At 38.1% G+C, this 27,377-nt stretch overlaps 1 protein-coding gene across 2 annotated transcripts in view; it reads left to right on the forward strand.

Annotated features, from left to right (window-relative positions):
* Nucleotides 1-21,387: 21,387 nt before the first annotated feature.
* Nucleotides 21,388-27,377, forward strand: part of ttyh2l (tweety homolog 2, like) — a 37,682-nt gene continuing 31,692 nt past the window's right edge. For both annotated transcript variants that reach the window (XM_059348984.1, XM_059348985.1), the window contains exons 1-2: nt 21,388-21,811; nt 26,251-26,423. In XM_059348984.1, coding sequence (XP_059204967.1) covers nt 21,683-21,811; nt 26,251-26,423 — 302 coding nt within the window. In that variant the 5' untranslated portion in view covers nt 21,388-21,682. The remainder of the gene's footprint in view (nt 21,812-26,250; nt 26,424-27,377) is intronic.

Here is a 27,377-nt window from a genome sequence, read left to right on the forward strand (position 1 = left end):
GTGTGTGGATGCCAATGTTTTTAGATGGGTCTGTAGGAGTCCACATCACACAGCTGGTCATTAAATGAAAATCAGTTCCTCCCATCTCATCCTCACACACAATAAACTACCTCTACCGTTCCTAGCCAATCTGCAGGCACCCCGTCTATTTCACGGTCCAGTTTATGTGCTGTGTGTGTGTCACTCCTGTCCTGTCCTGTCCCTGTATATAGCACATATCTGCTATAATGAGAGGCAGGGGAGTGAGCCTTGGCTTCAGGGACTCACATGGGAGCCCACATTATTGTCTGTACATTATATAGCCTATAGTGGTTTATCTCTGTATTAGCTCTGGCCATCACATTAGATTGGAAATCAGCAGGATGACTGAGACCTACAGAGTAAATGAGCTGTAATGGGCAGCGTGTTGAACACTGAGATAAATATATGGTGCTGATGTCACACTGCTATGAAGACAGGTACATTGTCCCCTACTTTCATAAGAAGCATTCACTCCCCAGCTGTGCTTTTAGTTTGAAACACAGCTGTAAAGATGAAAGATGGAAGAACTGTGCTCTCACTCACATCACAAGCTCATCTTCCAGACAGTTGCATGAATTAATAGCAGACCGGGGGCTCACAGTGCCACCTGCTCCTCACTCAGTGTGAAAACATGTACTGCGGGGCTGCCAGCACTCCAGGTCGTAGCTGTCTCCCCCACCGGACATGTTCCAGAAACCTCCAGCAGGCATGTCCATCTAGCCTCTCCTGTGCTTTGTAGTCAGTACATGAAGCGTACACTTCATCTCAAAGAGGAATTAAATCAGTGCCTTGTCAGCATCTTATTCAGCTGTTTCTCAGAAGGGAAGATCTTCCTTTTAAAGCTCCTATTTTATTTCGATTTTGCCATAGACACAGTGATAATTCCACCCATGAATACACAGCTCTGCTTGATGCTTGGTTTTGTTGTAGAATCCAATTTAGTGATTGATCTTTGAGTTGTATGCCAGCCATGCCATGCGCCTCTCTGTCAGGCAGAAGTGCTCTGACCGCATGTACAGCCTGAACCTGAGAATTAGTCAAGAAGAGTGATGTTGTGTTCAAGGTGAAAACTAACTCTTTAGTGTATGCTCATCTATCTTCCTTCTCTCTTTCACAGGATCACGGCGCTCACTGAAAACATGTTCCACACTGACAGTGCCAGCCAAAAACCAGCCGAGTTGTTTAAAACTAATGAAGACCCAGCTGGCTTAACTGTCCTCAAGCTGTAATGAAATACTCTGAGAAAGTTTCTGAAAAAGCTCCTCTGTGCTGTACCAGGGCAATTGTACAGGCTAACAAACTGCACAAACCCCTCATTACTCAGTGACAAAGGGAATCCATTAAACATTACCAAGTTTTAACAGGTAGTTTTTGCTATTATTTGCAATACATAAACCGTTGGAATGAATCATAAACATACTTACAATGTGTTATAATCTGCTTATAACACTGGATAATCACGGTTATAAGCACTCTGAAATAATGATTTATAACAATAATCATAATGGTTTATAAAGCATTTTATAATTACGTTTAAGGTCAAGTATCAAAATACTTCATAGCTGCTGATCACTCACTGACATTGTTCTTGTAAACCTGTGTCTATAACTCATTTTAAACACACTTGTTTTATATGGTTAAGATTAGCCTAACCTATAATCACATTATAATGCATTATAACTAGGGTTGCAAAATTCTGCTAATTTTCAAAGTTGGAAACTTTCCATGGGAATTAAGGAGGATTTATGGGATTTAACAGGAATAATTTTCCATTAATTAATATTGTAATATTTAACTCAACATTTATTGTATTTTTGTTCAATGAAATAATTAAAACTTGATAACAAAATTCAAATTTACATCTGTTGAAATGCTTTTCGATTGTAATATTTTGCATGGATGTATGATTATGACAAACCAAATTGTTTATATTTATGTTTGGATATGATGCCGTTTGTTTAAATTACCCCCAATTTCCAGTTAATTCCCATAAATTAAAATATATATTTCAATAATTCCCATGGCAAGTTTCTGGTTTGAAATATTTCCAAAATTCCCCAGCTTAACTTCCCATGGAAAGTTTCTGGAAATTTTCCACCCCTTTGAACTCCCTTTGAATTAATATAACACTGAGTACAATGCTTAATTTTCCTTTTTTTTTTTAAACATTAAAACCGTGAGAATTATCATACACTATTTTCCATGCAAAACAAAGTCTGTCAGTAACCAATAATTATATTTAGGTATTAAAAAACTTGACCTTATAAGTAATTATAAATCCTTTTTAATTTGTTACAATTATTCTAATGAACCATTAAGACTTCTATGAACTTTACATATGGTAAATACTTTTTTTTTTTAATTTTTGAAACTGTATACTGACTGTAATAAATAAGACAGTAATATGAGGGGAAAAAATCATGTGTTTCTGCTTCTTCCTAGTGTTCCTAAAGGCAAAAGATCCACAGTGCCTGAACAAAAACAACCAATCAGAGCCGAGTAGTCTCAAACGCAGCTGTCAATCACGTCAGTGACTGTTTGTGAACTCCAAACTGTCAGACCAGGCAGCACTGATCAAATATCGATAATAATCTGCTCCTGCATTGCCTGTTTCTTACCTTAAATGCTTTCAGAAAAATATTTTCTTATGTTTGCAAGGGTTTGAGACAGCATTTGCCATGTGTCATATTTCATAGAATATTATACGAATCCTGCTGCTAGTTTCCATAAGAAATCATTCGAACCCACTCATGACAATACACTGAATGAAGCCATGTAATAAAGAGCTTGGCCAGTATCTGTGTATCAGATAGGAAAGCAGGATGGTTATCATTACAGGTCCCTCTCATTTGCCACTGTTGTCTGCAGCTGTGGGCCCAAACACTACACACACATTTTATCATGTACATGCGCATGCACGCACATAAACAAGAAAAATTGATTACCACCTCTTACTGATTGCAGCCCCTCTGTCTTCTAAATCTAAATTGCAACTCCAGACACAAAAGCAGCCCATGTAGCTGAAGCACACTAAATCAATCTCTTCCACTCTCCAGCTCCTTCACTGCCAAATGAAAAGCACAACCTTTGCAGAGAAACGAAAAGCCCCAGAATGTAAAATATGCCATATAGGACAACGCTGTCCGCCTTCGATGACCTTGCACTTCATGTCCAAGGCTAATGGACAATATCTTGACTAGTCTTTAAGATGTGCAGGGAGATTAAAATGACATCTTTCACCAAATGCTCTTGGTGTATTGTTCTAGAATAAAGTGGCATTTATTGTCCCCATACAGTGTTTAATTTCCCCGGCTGTGGCTTCATATATTCCCTCCACATCCTAGAAACAATTGGACATTATTCCACCAGGAACCCTATCTGTCTAATTACCCACTGACTTTACACTCCATTGATTTGCATTCTTAGCTATTCAAATTATACAATACGTTGCATTTTAAACACTGACAAAACTACTTAAAATTCAGTGATTAAACTCATTGAAGTATATCAGCAGTTTTGAGAGTACATATCTACTAAGGAATACTTTAGATACACCCCCCAGCTTGTGATTCAATAGCCCCCACTAACACCACCACGCTACTCCCCTTCCCTCCACCCTCCATTCATTATATTTATCTGGCATCAGCGCTCACACACTACCTTCACTTTCACACTGCCATCTCCCCACTTGGTCCGCAGTATTGTTTGTCACATGTATCACACACCAGTCTTTAATGAGTCCTTATCCGTCACTCAGACAGGCACTTAACATGAGAATGAATCTGAGACCTTGTCCTTAGCAGGGGCCATTATGTGTAATGGCTGTCAGCTGTTTGGAATGCATTACCCATTTGCAACGGAAATGCTCTCATTTGTACCCTTGTCTAGTTAAGCATTCAAGTGTACGCATGAGAACTCTTTCAACAGTGGATACTGGAGAAGTAGCCACCCAGATTGTATCTCAGTGATTTTAGTGATTCTTAAAAAAATATATATATTTTAGTTTGAAATGACTGAGGCGGAGAGGTGTCATTGACAGAAAGAGGATTTGATTATCTGTGATAACCCTCTCTGGTTAGCCTTGGATGAAGTTGGCTCACTTCCTTCGTGCTTCTTGGAGTAGCACTCATTTGTCTGCATCGTCAAGGATGGCGCTTTTACCAAGAATCTAACAGTATTTCTTCCACCAACACTGAGTGGCAATTTCACTTTTTATTTACCATTAGCATATATAAAACAGCTCAACATGCTGAGCTGTGAATCTGTTCTCAGACCCCTCATGGTGCTTTCTCTATTCTCCTTGGTTAAGTTAGTGTTAAAATAATTGATTATTTTCTATATTGGTAAATGACAGTATTTCTTCCACCAACACTGAGTGGCAATTTCACTTTTTATTTACCATTAGCATATATAAAACATCTCAACATGTTGAGCTGAGAATCTGTTCTCAGACCCCTCATGGTGCTTTCTCTATTCTCCTTGGTTAAGTTAGTGTTAAAATAATTGATTATTTTCTATATTGGTAAATGATTTTATGCTTTATTTCTGCTTCTCTGTTGTTTGACTTCCTGGTGTCTGTCCCTGTGTCTGTCTCTGTTGTCTGACTTAGTGTCTGTCTCTGTGCATGACTATCAGGTCAGCCTTGATAATGTCTATCTCTATGCATTTATATTAATCAGGTAATATGATTTTGATACATTGATTGTGTTTGTGTGTTAATATTGATGTAGAAAACTATGATTACTTTAATTACATATATTCCATTTGCTTAAACTAATTAAGATTATATAATCACAAAAAATAGTATTGTCTGTCTTATATTTTTTAAACTTTAAAAGGACATGTAGATATTGAAGAATAGTTGGGCTCTTGTTATATTTCTGTAGAACATAATAAGGTCTGTTGGTGACAGATTATCAATTTTCAGGGTTTCCTCATGCAATTTTTCTAACATTAGTTTGGTCCTAAAGAAGTGTAAAAAAACACTTTGGTTTGTAGATTGGAAGCCCAAGAGCAAACACACACTGGAGGAAAAGTAAGGTCTCAGTACCGGCCTTTATTTTTGGTCACAGGTAAAATTATGCAGATCTCAGAATAACATAATTCTCGCAGGAAGTCAGACTGAGTGAGTCAGGAACACTATAAAAGTTTACATTTTATTCGTCTTTGGCTAAGCCTGCTCTCGTACAGAAAATGGACAGATCGACACGGATTCTATTGGCCAGTTACTAATAACAGCAGCTGTCCACGATGTTTGTTCTACACAATCTGTGAGAGTGTGTGTGTTGTTAGAAAAATTGCATGAGGAAACCTTGAAAATTGATAATCTGTCACCAACAGAAAAAACCTCACCATTTTTCTGCGCAGTTCGTTGATGGGGAAATGAAGAGCTTGAGACGTCCAAGTTTCTCAGTTTAACATAGTTTTATTACAATACGTCAAAAAATGTGCACTTTACAGAGATTCTCCGGGTTCAAAAACTCATGTCCCTGAATACAAACAGACGTGTTTCAGTTCGTGAAGTCTGAACCACGACTCTCTCCCTGAACCCATTAAAATACTAACATTTGTTTACAAAACATGCTGGTCGATTTCCTCCAGGAAGTTCCGCCTTCTTGATCGCTGATTCGCCAGTTTTAATTAATACAACGGCACGTCAATGCCACCTGGTTGCTTGCTGCCCCGGACAAGGCCATCCTGACCTGGCCTCTTCTCCAGAACATTCAACAAACACATTCTGTCTTGTTATGTATTAAGATATTATGTCTACAGAGTCAAAGAATTTTCACTGTCTCACATAGATTCTAAAAGTCAAAAAATATGAAACAGACAATGAAATATATGTTATAACATTAACACACAGACATAATCATTGTATCAAAATCATATTGCCTGATAAACATAAATGCATAGAGATATTTATTACACTTAAGGTTTGACCTTTGATAGTGACCTGTGTCACTCACAGAGACAGAGAACAGAGACAGACAACAGAGGAGCAGAAATCAAGCATAAAATCATTTACCAATATAGAAAATGATCAATTATTTTAACAGTGTGTTGTCCTCTAAACATTACAGCTGAGAACCCAAACTGTGCCTTTGAACATCTATGAGAAAAAGATTACAAAATCACCAGCAAGGTGGAAAGTCACATTAACTCTACACAGCATTATAATTATCCAAATATAACAATTTACACAGCATTATAATTATCCAAATATAACAATTTACACAGCATTATAATTATCCAAATATAACAATTTACACAGCATTATAATTATCCAAATATAACACAAGTAAAAACATGCTATTGTTGCTTTTTAGATCAGGTTCAGCTCCTGTTCATCCTGGCTTCTTACAAACACACCGAGAGGAGTAAAAATGAAGTCGAATTGAATTTGAAGCGACATTTTGAAATGTCACATTAAAGAAAATGTGAATTAGGGATGTTTCCATCAACTGGTTTAGAGCAAATAAACAAAGCTGAAATAACATACTTTCATCAGACGATGGCAGTGTAATGTGTTGCTGTAGGCTAATCTGTCAGTAAACAGTAGAAGAAGAGATTACGCAACAGAGAAAACAGTAGATGTTAAAGACATTTCTATATCTTCTCACAGGCACTCTTCTCACTCCTCTTCTCTCTCTCTCATAAATAAAGCAGTAAAAGAATATTACATGAGAGAGAAAAAAACAACAAAGAATAGGTTGCTAATCGATAACTTTGGCCACCCACAAGAGAAAATGGAGACAGGTCTTCAGGAATTGAGAATTAAATTGGGCAACAGAAGATGCTGACAGCAGAAACATCTTCTTCTACTTCTTTTGGGAAATCCGGCAAAACGGAAACAGCTGATCTTGTCATGTGAGTTAAATGTATGTCAGAAAAAGACAAGAAACACAACCAGTGACAGGAAACTTGTTGAGTGGACAGTTTTGATTGTTCAGGATGCGACTGAAAGAAGTTTATACGGCACTTTAATGCATTTGATGTGTATATTTATGTTATCTGGTGTCACATAGAGCATCAAAAAGAAATAGCTGATTCTAAGTAGACCTGTCATGACATCAAATATTTTAGGACTATATATTTTCCCAGAAACTATCACGGTAATGTTATTGTTAGTATTGTTGTATCGATGTTGTTTTAGCTTCATAACCATATTAGAGCATAATGAGTAAATCCTGTTCCAAAGCAATGAGTTTTTAAATCTCCAGGATATTAAACATTGGAATTGAAATGTGAAAAAGAAATATTAAAATATTCTAGATAAATAAAACAAATAAATAAACTACAACCAAAACAAATAAAATAGACTTTCAGGCTCTGTTAACAAAACATTGCAATGAGATTAACATTATGTATTATATTATTTTATTATAAAAAAAAATTTTAAAACCGCTGGAATGGCTGCTTGGGGAATATAATTTTTTCCCCAACAGTTCATGCTGCCTGTCAAACATCTGCAGCATTACTTTATACACAACACAAAAAAGCACAAAAAGTCACACATGTAAACAACAATATATTGAGTACAGCAAAAAATGATGTGTCCATTTTTATGTATTGAACGATAAGTTGATATAGTAATTATAGTGACAGGCCTAAATCTAAGCATTATTAGATTTATCAGGTGTCCATATAGCATTTATCAATTAATTTATATATTCTGTTGTTCCGAACAAAGAGAGAGCATATATGGATGCCTCGATAAAAAAGCATTGCACCCAGCATCTTTTTTTCAAAGCACTCCAACATTTTGATTGCAAACGGTCCGCATGTTATGACTAACAATAGAGGCAGGATGAAAAGGAGGCGTGTTGTACAGTAATGACTCAAGGCTTTTACTGTGGGATCACTGTCACACACTTTTTAATGGACTTAATGAACTGACAGAGTACACAGAGTCGGATACAGCCACAACAGTTTTAACAGCTTGAACCAATCAATCAGGGAAAATAGCCTCTGATGTGCATAAATACCTTATATAAATGGTCTTATGTGGATCAATTAGGCCTATAACAACCCTTACTGACTTCACCATCAACAGATGGATTTTTAAGTAGTTTAGCTTTAGAAGTCTGCACCAGAGTCTGCTCTAAAGTAGACGAGACACGCCAAATGGACCCGACTTATGCTGGGCTTACACCAAAAGATTTTCACAGTTCCAGACTAAAAACTGAAAGTTTTTAGTAAACCTAGGAGTTTTTAGTAAATCTAGGAGTTTTACTGGGGTCACTGCACGCTCCCGTCATCTCCATCGTTAAGTTTAAGGTAGTAATCTGCACTGTTTCACATCAGTCTTTTCCTAGTCTTGGGTTTGATATTATCACAAGTCGCAGTGACGTAACACAATCAACAACCAATAGATGAGCGGGGAAAGGTTCCCAGTAAAACCCCTTCGACAGGAAAAAGGAACAATAATGCTAGTAAGCTCAGTCCTAAATAAAAATATAGTGATGTCATATATTTAGATTTTTGGGGGCGCTGTTTCTTAGTAAAGACAACACTAAGGAGACCCAGTTAAAATTTATAAATAAATGTATACATAAATAAATAATAAATAATTGATGATTAATATATTATATTATATATATATATATATATATATATATATATATATATATATTGAATTGAAATTGATTAATATATGATTAACTAAATAAAAGTTGATAGAGATGATAAATATAATTATTCAATTAAACAAATGATAATTAAATACAACATAAATGTATATCATTAATTCATTTCTAAATTTTCCTTTCCTTTATTCTTCCTTATATCTATTTTTACTGTAAAATAGTGAACTTTTCATGTCAGAAAAACAGAAACCCTTTTTCAGCTTTGTGAGAGGACATTTTGTGGCGTCTTCTCTTCTTTTTGTTGTTGTTATTTTTTCAACACAAACCACTGCACACACTAGAGCAGCTGCTAGCTAAAAGCTGCTTCTCCTACATTTTGTAAGTTTTTACTAAGCATGATCGGGGAAAAAATGCTAAAAGAATCTAGTTGTAGTCTTGTAAATAGTGACCCTGCAAGATTCACAGTATGAGACTAAGCTGGGACTAAAAACTCTAAACACTTGTCTTTAGATGTGAGCAGGTGTGAGCTTATCGTTTTCCAGGAGTCTTTTCCAAATCTTTTCAAAGTCTTCTGATGTATAGGTAGCATTAGTTTAGAACCACACACATATATAAGTCTTACTAAGAAAGGTGAAAGAATGAGAGAGGTCCCATATGCGAGCATAAATGTGGTATGGGGTCAAATTAGGTAAGAATTTCCAACATCACACACAAACTCGTGAGTATTTAACTAACAAGCAAGAAGTTATGTGTAATGAATTAAGATGGATAAATCGAACTGCTGGTGCCCACTTGATATGCAGCATAAGGCAGAGACACATTAGCTATGCACTAGATCATTATGATCTTAAGCGTATTAAAACTCAGAAAAATGTATGGCTTGAAGCAGACAATCTTTTCCTAAGAAATGCTATGTAGCAGAGAAAATCGGCGGATGACCATCAGTTCATGGAAATAAGCTCAAGGTTTGCAAGGAGTGTGGTAAAAGGTAGTAGTACTTTAAACTGTAAAACAGGAGCTCAACAGTTAAGATGTAATTATGATAGGAGGAACAGTAAAGAAAGCTGTCACATAGTGCTTTGAATTGAATTATGTCCGCAGTGCTTAGCTGGATATGAAGTGTGTGGAGAAAAGGCGAATGTCCAATCATGACAAAAGCCATTTATTAGCCAACATTAGAAGGGAATAAATATGCAAATGGAGAGGAGTGCCAGAAGACTTTGCTCAAGCCAAAATACAATATAACCGACTAAAGAATAACACGAGTCAGTGTTTCCCACAGACCAGGTAGCAATTTGTGGTGCTCCACTGACAACGGTGGGGGAATCGAGTGTCACAGTGTCATGGAGTCATTTCACAGCTTCTACCTCTCACCCGGGTTCTTTATTCTAAATTTGGTTTTACAAAACACTCAGGACAAATGAATAAAGTCAACCATTTATTGAAAGAATCATAGCCAAATGCAATGCTCAGCGCTGGACTCTGCCATGCGACCCCAATGGCATCACAGGACAAAGTGGTTACAAGAAACCCTGATGTTACACATAGCTTCTTGGATTTTGGCGAAATCCCGTACAATGGGTGGGCTCTTTAACGCAATTGGTCAATTTGGAAATGATATGCACTGCTACCACCCCTTAACCAAGCATCTGGGGATTGAACATCTCACTGATCTTTCAAACTTTATGTGTGTGTGTTGTTGTCTGCTGAAGCTTCACATCCTATCCTCTGCTCCCCCATGCATACCTCCCCTGAACTCTGACCTCTCCTAACCATAAATGACCAGTCCCGTCAGTGTATGACCCAAGACAGGTCAGAATTTTAAGTCTCAGGCAACCTGAGTACCCCCAATCCCACAGCGGGCCGCGTTCAACACTTTATGAAGCTGTCATATGAAAGAAACTGTATCTATTGTTCTTCAGAGTCACCTGCTGAGACCACTATAAAGCTACAGCATTTCAGCTCAATCTTACTTCTTTAAAAGTGTAGGGGTCACAGCTACTCAACTCAACTACTTCAAGATGGAGGTCGTTCTTTGTCCCCCTCCAAACAAAGACAAACGACCCCCACCCCCACAGGTATCTGGAGATACCTAAAGGCGTCTCATTGGCTGATACGAACAGGAAATACAACTTCCATGGTGAGACACAAAAGTCTTGTGCAGCCATCCCTTCTCGCTCTTCTCTTCTCAACTCCCTGAGGAACAGCATGCCTGCTGTCCTGGTCTGATCTTCCAGGAGGAAGATCAGACACCTCCCCTCTGTCTCCAGCTCTAAGGGAAGGCTGGTGAGGCCCAAACCAAGTGGGCCCACCACAACGCTTCTAAGTTTCCTGCCTGTGATCTATACTGGACATAATCACAGAGACCCTCACCAAGCTTCTGGAGCCAACAGCAACCAACGCTACCACCACCAAAACCCAACCAGGAACCAGATTCTTCCTCAAAAGGAGTGCTGCTTTCCCCTTTCAACTCTGGACTCTGTGGTATAGTACTGGGCAGTTAGTAAGCAAGAACAAGTTTGTTAAGCTTTAATCAATGGTGTTGATCTGTTGTGTGTTTAAGTATATGTGTTGGGATATTTTGTGTAGTTAGATCACTTGAAGTTGTATGATTAATGTTGCTCTACATATCTCAAGTTGTACATGTAATTTAACTATGACTCATTTGATTTGCTCACACACTAATCCACATGAAATATACCTTTAATCTGGCTTCCTACAACACATAGACCTTCAAGACCGCATGGTCTATTGTTCTCCAAGAACAAAAGGGTTTCCGCCATTTTGATTTATTTAAATGACCGCCTTTCGGCAGCCATTTTGTTACACATTCTTTCTCACCCACATTTCCACTGTAAATAGTCTTTTAGATTAGTTATTGTGTGTTCTGTTGCTTTGTTTTATTTAGAATAAATATGTTTTTGGATTGATATGCTTCTCCCTTTAATGTTGCACATGAATGAGTGATTTGCTAACCTCTGCTATGGAAAGAACTCAAAATTCCTTCAACCGTTACTAAATATTAATAAGGTAATTTGATTATAATTATATTCATAATTAATAATCAATGTTCAAAATTGATAATTTGTTAACTTTATGAGACTGATTAACTATGATCTGCTATCTTTTCCTATTCCTAAGTGAATAGGTGGTGCCCCAAAATAACTTTAATTCATTTAAAGTATTAAATATAAATTTAGTCAATGACTGATAGCAAAATTGATCTAAATTAGCTTTACCTCTAAATATTTTGGTACCCCTGCTGGAGGCAATGTGTATCTGAAGCAGGTACCCCTACAAAAGTAAGTTATTTAAGAGAAGACAACTAAAAACATTTTTACGAGAACCCTGCCTGGTTTCATTCCTCACCCCAACTAGTTCAATCTGTAGATTCTGTGACAGGAATGATTTGCACAAAACAACTTCAATTTGAGGTTTTTATTTCAAATAATTAACTTAAGACCTAACTTACCTAACCTAATTTGGTGCACAGCTTGCATGTCCTATCAGAACACTTCATTTTCCTTGGCTTCCTGAAAAACAACTCAAGTGCTCTTCATAACTTCATAACTTCCCCATAACTCAGCAAGTACAATAAGTATTTTTAATGAATAGCAGAAATCAGCAGCCAACCAAATACAGGGCACAGCCAACTGCAGATCGGCAGGAGAGGAATAAAACAGCTTAAAAACTTTCAAGCAAACGTGTCCTTTTGCAGCCCCCATGGGCCCTTAAGGGGAGGAACTTGGGCCCAATGCAGGTAGCCCACTGTGGGCCCTTATACAATATGATGGGGCATGTTAGGGACCCAAACTTTAGGACCCGGGGCAGACAACACCCAGCCCAAAGTGTGGGCGTAGAGCATGCCCACTGGGTGCCCACTTGGTTGCACACTGATTGAACACTGTGACCTATTCACAGTTGACAACCTTAACGAGGCACTGCACTGCTCAAAAAAAAGAGACTTCTCTGGTCCTGGTAGTCCATACATGTGTGCCAAGTAGAAATGATCAGACAGTGATTTTCATGTCTATGGTACTCTGTTCTGACATGCTGGAATCAAACCAGAAATGTCGCCGTAACATGTCACGTACCGTGAACATTTGCCTACCAAGGCACGGCACCCAAAGATTTTTGTGGTCTCGATACTCTGTTATGACACTTAGAAAAAAACAGCCAGAGATTTCCGTGCCTCTGGTGCACTGTTGTGACACACTGGAATTGAACCAGGATGTTGCGGCATGCAATGTAACCAGCTGCCGACCAGGGCACTGCAGCCAGAGATTGTCCTGCCTCTTGTTCCCTGCTGTGACACTTAGAAAAAAACAGCCAGAGGTTTTTGTGGTCCTGGTACTCTACTCTCTCAGTGCTAAGACTAAGAAAAAAATCTGCCAAAGATTTTCATGCCTCTGGTGGTGTGTTTTGACACTTTAAAAAAAAATCAATCAGCAATAGATTTTCCTGCCTGGGTCCGAGAGCACGCTGGAAACTAGCCAAAGGCTGAGGAGGCATTTGGGGTATTGTTTGAGTGTAAGTGGACCCAGGGTCAGCCTGGGGAGCTTGCTAAAGGGTGTTGCAATGTTGGGAAGCACTATTAGGGGGACGAGTAAGGGTAAAAATAGGGCCTTGGGCCGGGTCGTTTACTTACCTCAACTCCAGAGGGTACCCTCTTTTTTTCCTTGTGTGCTTTGTTTGTTTCCACTCCATGGACCCACTATCAATACAATGCTGTTGCAATTATTACCATCAGCAACCATTTGGGATGATTGGATTTGCTCCAAAGGCTGAAAAATAGACTTAGGCTGTATCATATGGTCGACTTCGCACTGCTGTAAATCCGTAATTGGATAAATTGCATGCTAAGAAAGCCATTTTCCTGCAGGGGAATAAAAAAAGGACAAATGTGCCAATGTCAGTTTAGTTTTTTCTCCTCACAAAAATCATTACTGCATGAAATAGCCCTTATAGCACTGGGCAGCTGTATAAAATAAAAGCATTATCATGACATTAAAACTGCTGTCTCACAAAGCTCCAATGTCTGAGTTTCTCATTTTAAATGCCTTACCACACACAGGGTTGAAAAATCAAGCAGAATGGAAAAGACAGTCAACATGCGTACGTCAGTGGGGGGACGGGTCTCAAAGGGGACGATGCTGAATGCTTTGCACACTAAAGGCTTCATGTGGGCCGCAAGCAGTTTGAGAATGGACAAGAATTTTACCCTAGTAGGAAAGTAAAAAACTTAGGTTCAAGGCAGTCTTCTTGTCAGAAAGAAAATTGAAGAAAAGTTGTTAACTTCACAGTAACAATAAAAGTGTACATGTTTTGGCCACAGACTGGCCTTCATCAGCACTAGAGAACATGACCTTTTCCTCATAAAGAATTCCTAAGAGTACTTTGAAAAGTACTAAAAAATGTACTTCCTCCCTTTTGTTAAACTGTTTTCTGAATTTCTGAGGGCACAGATGGTTTAGAGGTGATACAATTTAACTTCAACAGAGCACCTCCACAATAAGAGCGCACTACGCCAGGTCTATATTGTCACCGTTTGTTCCCAAAAATTGCTGCAAATTTTGAAGCTTTTGAAACAGATACATTAACATAAATAAATGTAGATTTTTTGCAATGGGGACACTCTTAAGGAAATAATTCCCAGGGACTCTGTTCTATTTAATTTGCTGCACAGACAGAGACATATTGTAATCTGGTTATTCCCCCTGCTTTTATTGTTTATTTTAAGGTCACCTACACTGCTTTGACGTTTCATTTTTTTCCTGTCTCCATCCAATCATTGATATAATAAATTAAAACATGGTAGGCGACTTTTCATTCATTTACCGAAGCAATCTCCTACATGAGACATTACCTAAATAGACAAATCCCCTTGATCATAGCATGTGGCTATAGCATCAGAGGGACACTGGGTATTCCAAAGTGGCAATATCCTGAGGATTGCTGCATTGATATTACACCTTAATGCAATCTCAGGAGCCACTGAGCAGCCCAGTTTGATTGGGTAATACCAGCACATTGAGCTCTCAGGCATAAATCTTCATTCCTATGTATAAATCACTCAAAATAGAGCAAGGGGATTTGAGTCACAAATCCAAAAAAGCAATAACCATGAAGGAGGAAAAGTCCAATACAAAACATATCCACATCTCACTGAGCAGTAACTGTTATGGCTTGGAAGGAGCCCAGTGGTACAGGAAGTAGACACGGAGCTCTTCAAAACACTTTTAAATGAACCAATCATCCCTATGATTGTTATGGAGACAGTCAATCAGCAGGCAAATTCAGCACTTGTTGAGGACACTTGAGCACATGATGAGGAAGAAGCAACAACGATGTAACTACAAGGAGTGTGAAGAGTGTTTTTTTTCTTCTTTTAAATAAAAAATACCATCTGTAAACCTCTGCATATCGCCAAGTTTTGTCTGGGTGTGTCAGGGCACTTCATGCATTTCTTATTCTACACATTTTTAAAAAAAAAATGGGGTTTATGGTAAAGTCAAAGAGCAGCTTCTTTAATTCAAGTCAGGTGTGACATTATTCTCAAGGCACTTCCAGTCAGCTCCAGGTGAAATGTGGCTTCCCACAGAAATCAAGGTCGGAGTATAACCTGCTCCTAAAGGAATATTTGGCCAACGATTTGAAATTCAGCAGTTTTTTTTTTACCTTCTGTAAAACATTCCAATAGAGCTGTTGGACCAATTCTGACCTTGAGACTTGTCACTCACTATATGACTTTATTCCTTCACTGCCCACTTTGAGGTGCGGTTTAAGTTACTTGACTTCAAAGTCCTCTTTGATATGTATTTCCTCTAACATCAATGCTCAAACTGCTGACCCCAGGGACTATTTCAAAAAAAGTAGCGGATCTGTTCTAGTTCATTAAGATTAGATCTCACTTTATGGACAGTGTTATTCACAAAAGGAGCTCCGTACAGTGATGGGTTGAGATCTTGTTCGTCACAGATAAACACATGGATGGATGACCGGTCGCGGGCCCGGGGTTCCTCGCTGGCCTTCACCTACAAAATACCGCTCAAACAGAAACATGAACCAACCAGGTTGAGACAAAGAAATGTAAAAAAAACAGCTGCAAAGAGACTGGGGTTGTCAAAAGTATCGATACTCAAAAAAGTAGCGATTCTAAAATGTTGTGTCTGAATAAAATACTAATTTTCAAAAGTATCGATCCAACAACTTATTAAGCAGCTAAACCATACAACCTCAAAATATTGTTCTAATTGTTATTGTTTATTGTATTTATTTCTTTTCTGCACTACCTCAGACCTGAAGCTTGTTATCATCAACTGTTTTTTATTATAAATATTTAACCTGTGGTTCTGTTCATTTTTACATGTTGCATTTTTCTTGTTAATAAAAATATTTCTATTAAATTTTGCGGTCTTTTTTTCTATCCTTGTGGTATCGAAAATGGGATCGAGTATCGAATATTTTTTTGAGTATCCGTATCGAGTTGAAAATTTTAGTATCGTAACAACCCTAAAAGAGACACAACGACCCACAAAGACTATGAAAAAGAGGCAAAACAAGCACAAAGAGACACAAAATTAATTTAAAAAGAGACAAAATGACTAAAAAATAAAGACTAAACCACTGTAAGGTTGAATAAATTTAAAGTCAGTGTGTCTTAGTGGGGCCTTCTGCATGCATGTCTCGTAACAGTTACACAACCAGAGCACTGGACAGCGTACAGTAGAGGCATATGGTTCTCAACATTACAGAAAAGTGCTGGGCTGCCACCTAATGGCTCAGCCTCATTGTCTGTATGTGGAACTGTTGCATGAACATTTGAACCATTTCCCACTTGGTGGTGGCTTTAATCAGAGGCACTTTAAGCCACCACAACAGCATACATTTATAGTAAATCCTCTACAGGAACCAAACCCCAGCAGTGAAATATTTTTACACACTGATTTACAAAGTTGCACTCACATAGCTGACTTTAATTAGACTCAGGACATGAATTGACCTGACTGTAAAGAAGTGTCAGAAAATAAGACCATAGTGGGTTTTTTGTGGCTTAACATACATCCTTAGGGTAAAAGTTTACACTGACATCAATGTGATTTGTGAGTTTGACATGTTTTGTCTGCAGCGAGATAACAAGAATATATGAGCAGCAGGCAAAGGGGCTTGATACATGTGGCCTGAATTAAAGAGACACAGACAGAGGTGCTTTTATTCATGTCATTTCCTTTCTCACATTGGCCCCTCGGTCTAAACACTGAGAATGATTGGCACTGCAATCACTGGAGAGTTTCTTGGCACCAAATCCGACTGTTTGTAAATGCAGAGCACCGTCAAGAATTCATATTCATGCAGTGTATTTCAAGTGTCACCTACTCAGACTATTGAGACTCAGAGCACACACTCCTGGCACTATGGCCGTGGAGGTGCATCAAAGCATCCAAATAATTACAGAGGTAGCCGTACGATATCAAGATGGTTTAGCTTGCAAGAAAACCGCTCTGTACTCCATGTAGATAAATCAACTCCTGAGGGAAAAATGTAAATGACATATTTTCATCATCCCTTTTATCTGCCAATGGATTTTTATTTTATCTAATTTGGTTAAAGCGACATTACATGGAAATGGTAATTGTTGCAATATAGTGCCCCGATAATTTCAGTAACTATCTAAGTATGAGCATGAACATAATGCATTTGTAGTTATTACATTACTGATGATGAAAGACTAGACAATATTGCAAGTGCAACAACACAAGATGTAGCAAGCCAGCTAATATAATTTACTCATTCAACAGCCGTGATGGACAGCAATATTGCTAGCTCAGCGCCTGACTTTCAGCCTTTTATACTGCAAAGCTCTTATTAGCAACTAAGAGCCAATCCAAGGTTTACTCTTGTGCCGGTGTAGGTACCAGATCTTCCAGATCGACTCGGGGTCTTTCGTCTGCTGATTACGCCACACAAAATGCTATCTACAGCAACGGCACTCGGACAAACTAAGTTGTGTTGGTTGGTTGGATGGATGGATGGATGGATGTGAAATTTAATTTATGAACATGGAGATTTAGATGTTTAATTTCAATACGAAAGTAAATCTGATGAGAGAAAGCAGTAAGAACGCACGGGCGACACTCAGGCGACGATCTTAAAAGTACATCTGTATTTTTACTGTACTGTATTTTATTGTGAAGGACAGAAGTACGGTCCGGATATGTTGATAACGATGGTTGATAACGGTGATATTTATTTGGCTTACCCAGAAACATCCAATTTTCTCCCGAAAAACTCAGCAGCCCTCATTGTTTTAAAGCGAGGAAATTCAAGTGTCCGATTTGGAATCGGCTAAATGGCTAATTTAGCGGTGTTAGCATCTTTTAGCCGACTCTGGTGAACCCGAGGCTAACGTACACGGTTAAAACAATATACGGTTCAAAAGATAAGAAGTTAGACTTTAGTTTCACACCATTTAATTAATTGGAAGCATAACATGATAATTTATGTTAGTAGTTAATGTGAAATTTTGATAGAATCTCAGCCGACTTGTCCGACTTGGGATACAGTTATGCTAGATATGCTACATGATATGCTAGCTATAACTACAGCCAATTGCTATGACTACAGCCAATCACAAATGTCCGACATACAGCCTAAGGTACATCCTGCAAGAACGTGCATCTGTAGCACAGATTGAAAATGACAATGGCAGCTTTCTATTACAAGGCAGTGTATCAACAAAATTATTAATTATTTATAAGGTAGAGGAGTTGCATATTCTTGCTTTAATTACCCAAAGATTGCCATCTATATTACTGAGTGATGGTATTGGTGTAGATTGTACTGTCTGTAAGTATATATTGAATCTGCTGTATTCACCGTAGGTCTCCATTGTAAGTAAGGTTATCGAATCTCAATGTGGTTAAACAAAAGCCCATTTGTATATCTAATTCATATATGCTTTGGGCAGTTAAAGAGGTATCGAACTTTTTCTTTTTAATAAATAAACAGAGCTACAGGAAATGCAGAATGAGTCAGAGCCATATGCAATGTCATGACATAGAAGCTGATACAGCGATATGTTTTCTTAGTAGCCTACAGTCCTGGTCACCAAGGTTACTCTCATTCCCAAATCAATAGACATGGAGATGATATGTCTTAACACAATATATTAAAATATTTACAGTCAATTGGCAAAATAGTATTTAAATAGAATTGATGTCATCTCTAAATATGTTTAAGTTACAGGGAAATCGTAAAAAAACCCACTGTATTTTAATATGAAATACTGGCACTTTAAAGGATTTAAAAACAGAATAGAGTATGTTGTTGTGTCAGTCAAAAAATGTATTTATTTTTTGTTGAGTGTTACTTTTAAATTCGAATTTCTTTCCTTTGAGACTTTCCTTTAAGTAGATGGCATTCACTTCATTGAAGTATGCATATTTAAGAGACATGAAACATGAAAATAAAGTTTCATAATGGAGATCAAAGACAACAACTATAAAGGAAGATATTTGTTCTGATTGTTTAAAGGTTTGATAAAGAACACATGGGATAATTTGAGCTTTCAAAGGTGGTTCTGGTCCATTCAAAGTGGGACCATCTGGTCTTTCAGAAGAATCAGATTAACTATAAAACTATGCACTCATTTTAGCAGTGACCCAGGTCAGACAGTGCTCTTCTCCAGATTTGCACTATTCAATTGTGGCAGAATACACCAGCAGCATCAGTATACAGCATATTAAGATTTAAAAGTTATGTCCACATCAAAAAGTATCAAAGCATGAATAATTTACAGCTGATGACTCATTATATGGCACAACTTCAAAACTAATCCTGAATAGCAGAAGTCTTCAGAGCTACCAACAGACCTGCACAGGCACATGCAAAACTAACAGATGACTGAACAATCAAGAAATGCAAAAAATAAATAAAGTCTTAATGATAAATCAGCAAAACACAAACCAAGCACAACACACCAACCACTACACAGCGAGACGTTTTAGGCTACTTACAGACAGCCAGGAGACCGAAGTCATGACGACCTAATTATTTACTAGAATAAGAAACAGACAGGAGCTCCACTAAATTTATAAAAAGCGATGCACGATTTGAAGGTGACGATGTTTAACGAAAAAACAACAACAAACAACGCGATATTCACCATATTTTGTTGATGCCGAGTGACAGCAGCGTCCCGGGTCAAATGATGACCTTTTACCTGTCCGTCATTGTGTGACGTCATCGTAAGACTGACGGCGAGGAAGGTGTGCCTGCAGACCTGGAGACTGCAGATCTAGACCCGCAGTTCTGGACCCCTTGTATTTTGCGATAGCGCCCCCTATTTCATTGGACGCATTACAAACTAACTTTTGTTTCATGAAACCGAAGCGCGATGACTAATATTTTTTAGAAGTGGATGATATGAAAAAAACATCTATCTGCCTACGTTTTCATACAAGCATGAAACTGTTTAGGCTACATATTGGCAATTAGTGTACTTTATGCAAAAAGTTAATTTTGTATGAATTTCTGTATATTATGTAATACACCTATACACATTTTTCCTTTATTATTCATATTATATATCACGTGTGTTTATATCACTACATTGATATTAGCTACTCTATAGCATAACAGATTTATTTGACAGAAACTAAACTCATCCAGCTCAGAAGATCCGAAATGTATTTTTGTCTATTATTAGGTGTTGGCTAATCAAGCGCTCTCTTTTTAGGGAGTTTGAGATGATTTAGTTGCAGTTTTAAATACACGCGAAATACAAGGAGGCATACTTTTGCTGAGGGTTATTTTATTTATAGCTACATTTTTTATGTCTATTTTTTAATATGCTTGTAACGAACAGGCCGTTACATAAATAAAAAATAAAATCTGCCTTGACAAAAGGGGCACTTTTGACACCAAGTGGGAAAGGGGCACCAGCCAACCCCTCTGCACGTGTTTCCTGTCTCGTGCCAGTACATCTCTATTGCACTATTAGAGTCTCTGCAGCGGCCATCTGTACACCTTGCTGCATGAATTCCCATAGTGATAGAATCAGTTACTTGTGTGCTGTAGCAGTTTCCAGAGTTGTGCCTCACCATGCTTTGCATAAAAAGGAAACCACATGTGTATGCATATTTGTAACTGAGTCAAAATCTTTATGCCCAAGACACCACAACAAATCCCAGCACGTTTATTACAGTTAATATGGTGATTCTGAAACAGGTGGAAAATTTCACCTCTTAAAAAAACCCATCACACTGTAAATAAAAGCATAAAAGCCAACATATTGTCCCGCTGTCTGCGGCATCTCATTACCATGTTCATTACTGTTCACCTCAGTGCGCCTCATTGTCCACAAGAGGTCAGACATTAACAGCAGAAGTCATAAATAGTGCACTAAATACCCCTGCCTCTTTACGCCAACACACAGCAGCTGCAAGCCAAGGCCACTGTGCAGAGCTGGCTCATTTTTTTATATGACTCAGTTTTTATTGTGTAATCAACAGTTTCCTCGTGGAAAAAAGCATTCATATGAGAAGTGGGAGAAGGCCATTGACATCCATACAGAGCTGTGTAATCTCTTCCGATCATATTAATTTTTCTTTTTGAAATTAAGAGCAGACATTTAATACATTCTTGTCAGTACAAATACTACAGTATATATATTATTGTTTACTTTCCCTAAAGTATACCGTGGCCTGACCCACTTGACTGAGTGTTTGTCACGCCTTCTCTGTTTAAGGAGGCAGGTTCATGTCGTCACTCGATCCCGTGTCTCGGATACAAACGTCTGGCCCGCACCGAGGCTGTATATTGTTCAGTAGTGGCGCAACTCAACAGTTCACACAGAAATATGGGAACCGGAGTGAGAAGAAGTGATATTCTGCACTGTTCTGAAGGTGTAATGGCAAAAAAAGAACTTCCTCTTTGATATCCTGGTGTGATTGTAACCTCTCCCGAAGTCGCGTTTGTTTTATTTATTTATTTCTACTTTTCACAAAACCTGGGAATATTTGAGCGTCAGAAGCGTGCTGCCGCTTCTTTGGGACTGACTTTTTTTAAAAGCAGGAATGGCCACTGCAAGGCTTGATTACGTTGCTCCGTGGTGGACATATTGGCTGCACAATTTCCCTCACTTCAATTTTTTTTTCCAGTCGGTCGACAACACTTTCAAACCGGAGGAGGCGAGCTATCAGCAGGTTGGTAACTGTACTTGCGCGTAAAAGCGCACGTAGTTTCAAAAAGAATCAAATCAGAGCTGGTGTGGACCGCTGGCAGTGGTAAACAACATATTTAAATACACGTAAAAAATATACTCTCACACAAACTGCTGTGTTGAGTGATAAACGCTGTTTTCCCCCTTCAGCTTCTGTGATGCTTCAGTGTCTTTAAATGCTGAAAGTGTTGGTCCCAGTGTCAGGAAGTCAGAGCCCATACTGTGCTGAAGTTCTCACATGATGACACACATGACCTGTATTAACTGAGCTATGAAATATATTGGGTAGTAAACATCTACAGTTTGTATCTATATATGTGTGTACACACTGCCCAGAGAGCCACAACACATGCTTTATTCCAACATTCTCACTCTTTATTGCAGTGAACACTCTACTTCATCATGCATATTGCCTCAGCTATATTTTTTTCTACTTTCTCATCACTCTCTAATGCCTATAGCTAAGTTAACAAAGTAAACTGTTCATTCTAACACTTCAAACAACGCATTCCCTGTGAGAAATGGTTATGTTCTGCTCTTTTTTTTAACAGTCCCTTTCATGATTTTATTTTAAGAGAAATTGGTTTGTATGAGAAATATATTTCTGGGCGTAAAAAGATTCTTTTTCAAATAAAGCATTTCAATTTCCCCAGGGTACATTTATGACCATTTGAGGCCATGTTAATGTCCCAAACTGTCATGTTTAGTGATGGGGACTGAGTGTGGGCAGCAGGACCAGAGTCATTATAGATAAAATGAGCTCTGTGATGGAAAAAACAAATATGGGATCCTCAGTTGTTGCTCTATTCTTCCATCTGCACTCCATCAATTCATACATTTTATTATTATGCCGTTATGTTATGGCCTCCATTTCTTCGCTTTTTGTCTCTTTCAACCATCTAGACTGGATTTGTCTCAAAGAATTTGTTTTGTTTCTGCCACAGTGTTTTCCAATAAATATAAATCCCATGATAGGACAACAGTTTGACGGGCGTAAATTTAATTAAAAATCACTAATGAAGTTCATATGAGCCAAACTATCAACACCGCATTATTTGATTTATTCCAACAAAATGAAAGCTCTGTGTTAATTTGTTGCGCTACAGATAATACTGTTTCCAATCTAATTTAGAAAAATTGTTGACATACTGTATGAGGATAAAATTGCATACTGATCTCATTTTCAGCCTGGAAAGACATCCTACACCCATTGTTGTTTGGGCTATATTTCAAAAATACAACAACAGTCTTTGACAAGAATTATGAATGAGTTTAATAATAACTGGTGTGTGTCTGTGTGTCAGTGCACATCTGGCACTACATGCTCCTTTTTAGCTTTAGGCCATATATGAATGTAGAAATCATTACCAAGAACCTCTGAGCTCTGGCTTGTGTCCCTCACTGTACCTTTCTCTCATGTATCAAGGTTCATGTGGGTCATTGAATCCCGGCAGTGTCACCCTGGCTCAGCTGAGCATTAGTGAGTGTAGAGTGCCACGGTGGCATCAAAGAGGCTATTGGTAATCTACAGAGCTCACACAGCCCCGCAAGCCTGAAAATAACTCATGTTCTACATTTGACATCCTCATCTTTTGTCTTTTGAGGAGAGGAGAAAGTGCAGACTAGCTACAGACACTTTTCCTAAGGCTTGTTGTTTACTATTTAATTAAATTAGACAGGCGCACATACTTTTATGCAAACATCCTTCGAGGAAGATGAAAGATCAATGACCTTCCGGTCAATGACGGATACTGTAGTTGTTTTCTGTCTCTCTTCCCTCCTCCCTCTCATGCATCCTTTGCCTTGTTATGGCATTGCAGCGGGTGGAAATTGAAGTGCCTGCATGTCTAATTACAAAACAATGGAGTGGAAAATTAGAAGAGGGAGTGGAACTAGTATTATTGTGCGCATGAAGGGCCTGAACTGAGTTATAGTGACAGGAAATCTAACCAGGGTAGACTCTACTCTCTGCGGCTCTTGGCTCATCAACAGTGTCCTCAAAATCCAATGATAAGCAAATCATTGGATTAAGGTTTTGGCCCGGGTGCCAGGTAAGGTAGGGCACCTCGGCTGGCACTGTTTCTATATTGACCTATTTAATTTCAGGCACAATTAATGTCACATTACTGGGTAGAATGTTAACTGTATTTTTTGCTGTGCAGTTAAATTGGAACTGTTGGGCACGATTGGGGTATTTAAGGTCGCCATAGCTTCTTTGCATATTATGTCATAAATCAGTTCTTTTGACACATGATGGAGGCCAGACTACAGGGCGCAGGTTCTGAGGGGGAACAAATGCCTTCAAAAAGCACTGTTTACAGCTTTTTGAAGAACAAAGACTACTTTTGAGTGACGAAATAGTACTTATTAAGTATTACGTCCTTAGTCTGGAGGAGTCAACAAATGTTAAGTTAAAGTGTTACCATGCGTGTGCTGTGACAACCTCTTTTGGGGTTTTATAGCCCAAGATTTAAACAACATTTCCCATCACTGAGTGGTTAATATATTTAGTAGAAAGTGGTAGCTTAAGTTGGCTTGCTAGAAGCCTGACGCCACATTGGATCCTGAGATGAAATAGCAATATAAAATATGAGTGCATTTACTCACCAAAAGCACACAAAATAGTTCCTACAGGTCCTTTAGAATCTTAGACATTTTCATCTCGCTGGCCGTGTTGTAGAAGGTCAGCAGGGCAAGGCCGTTTGTAATGAGGGATGCACCACAGGTCCACTAGGTAAACTGAACAAGTTGTGTTCAAAAATAGCTTTTCTTAATTTTGTAGATCACATATAATATAAGTTTCATTTTCCCGATAGCTGTTATGTGCAGGTTCATCTAAACCTTTTATATCTTCACATTCCTCTATTTCCAATTTGCAGTATATGGATTATCACTTCCTGCCCTCCAGCTTAATTTTACCCATTATAATAGTCACATGATTGCAAATGTTGATCTTGGTTTGTAAATCAATGAACATCCCAGGGATACAGAGTTTATTACTGTATGCTTATTCATTCATCTTACACTGTTCTATGTCAGTCTTACCTCAGTCTGAATGTCTGATGATCTTATTTCTAATTGGCATATAATAATTGCTAGCCTACCTAATTAGTGAAACGCAGGGCAAAATAAGACTCAGCAGGACATAACTTGAAACAGAGTTTGAACAATGAAGGACTATGCAAAGAATATGCAAAATAATATAATTTAAATTCAGTCACAGTGTCAATGTCATCCAAATGGAATAATTAGTCACACACATTGTAGTCAAGGAATAGCTCTGCTTAGTCAGCCAGACTAACACTTTCTGAACTTGTGGGCACTAAAATGTGCAAATTATTTGCAAGTAAAATCAAGGTCATGCTTTTCTTTTGTCTTTAAACAAAACAGGAGCTCACTGTTTTGAGTTTGACTCAATGAAATGTTATGGTCCTAGTGATGATCAATGCTAGGGGAGGCCCAGTTGAGATTTCATTTTGTATTTTTTGGGTTGGAAATTACCAGCCAATACTAATTTCAATGTTTGTTCAGCAGTGTAAACACTTTTTAAATGGTTGAGGATTTGTTTTATGATGCTGCAATAAAGACAAACATATCAGTTTGTGTTTCTACTGCCTTTAGATGGCTTAGTGGGAAATAAGCTACTAAACTAAACGGCCATATGACATGTCTGTAAGAAAATAAAAAGGGATTAGAAACTTATTGGTATAAAGCAAGATAATATCCCCAAAGTATATTCTGATGCAAATAAACAATGCCATTTTTGTCTGCCTTGGAGCATACTGCCAATTCTGTATTTCTTTTCTCACCATGTAGTGATAAAAGTAACAGCTTTGCAGAGAATAAAAAAAAACTGAAAGGGGATTTATTATGAAATAGTGTGAGCACAGAGTGTCCATATACACTGTTTCAATGCAGCATTTCATACTTTCTCTCTACATCAGTGTTTCCTTCCATCCTGCAGGCTTTGAATATTTTGTACACTCAGAAATCACAAGACTGAATGAAAGCCACTGTGTCACATGATTCTCCCCTCCCACAGCCTTGGATCATTTCTGTTTTCCTTTGAGTCAAAGTTCTGCAGTGGCAGAAAAAACAGCATTCTCTGTGGGCTTTCTTCACCCAAAGACCCCCAACTTGTGTATTTCTGCCCCCTGTGCTGCTGGCAGCAGTGATGATGTTGATCAGAGGATGAAGTAGCTACATGCTAACCTCAAACATATCTTTACGCATGAGTGTTGGTTGATATTAGTCTCAAACTTTAAGGTGGCGGGTTCACCCAGCCTGACATCTAAAGACCACATACACCAGCTTTTCTGCCTCTTTAAATATATATGTGGATATAATCTTCTGAGAAGTTCTTTTTTAACTTTCTTCTTTTTTGTCTTTTGGCTCTGTTCTCTCTCCTCTCCCCTGCCCCAGTCTTTGATATTTCTAGCATGTGTCGGAGCAGTGGGCCTGGGTCTGAGCCTGCTGGTTCTGGCAGTGTGCCTGATCTGCCTGTGCTGCTGCCGCAGGGACATAGATGAAGACACCAAAAGGCCAGATACCTGCTGTCTCACATGGTCTGCTGTCATCACAGGTCTTATCATATGGTGAGTCAAAATTGTTAAAGTTATAATATGTAACATTTCCGCATTAAATGTCAAAAATGATTATACGTTGAGTTGTGTGATTACATTATTCAAAATCTTTCCAGCAATGTTCGAACCCAGAGAAATCTTTCATTTGATCAATATAACGGCGTGTTTCAATGGCGTTCTATAACCTTTGCCACCTCTTGTTGCTCTGACTTCTAGGGAAACACCAGATAATACATCAGAGAGTAATAGTAAATCTTACAATGTTACAGAATTATACCCTTTGCTTTTTCTGCCCCACAGCCTAATTTTTCATTGATTTGCATGCAAATTTGCAACACAGTAATCCAGTAAAGGTCTAATTTATAGATATGATATTTCAATTTTGATCCAACCAAGTGGGTCATGCCAGTGGTGTGTAATCGTAATGTTGCAATCTTCAACACACTTATTAAGTTATATTTGTGATGAAAATACAGCGCTGCGCTACCCAATGATAGAATTTCCCACATAAATTCAATGCAGTATCATAGTAACATTATTTGCTGTTATTTTATTAGAATGAAATGACATAACGTGAATAAACTTGACTTAATGCGACATAGATAAACTTATTTACATAAACTTGTTTGTGAACATTAGTTCTTCAGTTCATCAGTAATGGTCTTTGTTTAATAAAGAAGACAGCAACTCCCATGATCCCACACTACTTCACAGCATCATCAAAGTCCATCTTTTGTTTTGCTTTGATTAAGAAACCCCTACACTGCAAAAAAGCCAACTTGTATTTTTTGGCCTAAAACAGTGATTTAAGTTGGTAAAACTTGGAAATATAAATTATTGACATTTAGGGCAATAATGTAAGTTAGCACAACAAAGGCAGCCAGTTGTCTGCTCAAAAACAAGTTTGTGAGTTGTTGTTACTTATATCTTTAAGTTGGGGTTCACAACAAGGGACAATAGTTCTGC

Source organism: Centropristis striata, chromosome 13, assembly GCF_030273125.1.
Source record: "Centropristis striata isolate RG_2023a ecotype Rhode Island chromosome 13, C.striata_1.0, whole genome shotgun sequence".
Classification (NCBI taxonomy): Eukaryota; Metazoa; Chordata; class Actinopteri; order Perciformes; family Serranidae; genus Centropristis; species Centropristis striata.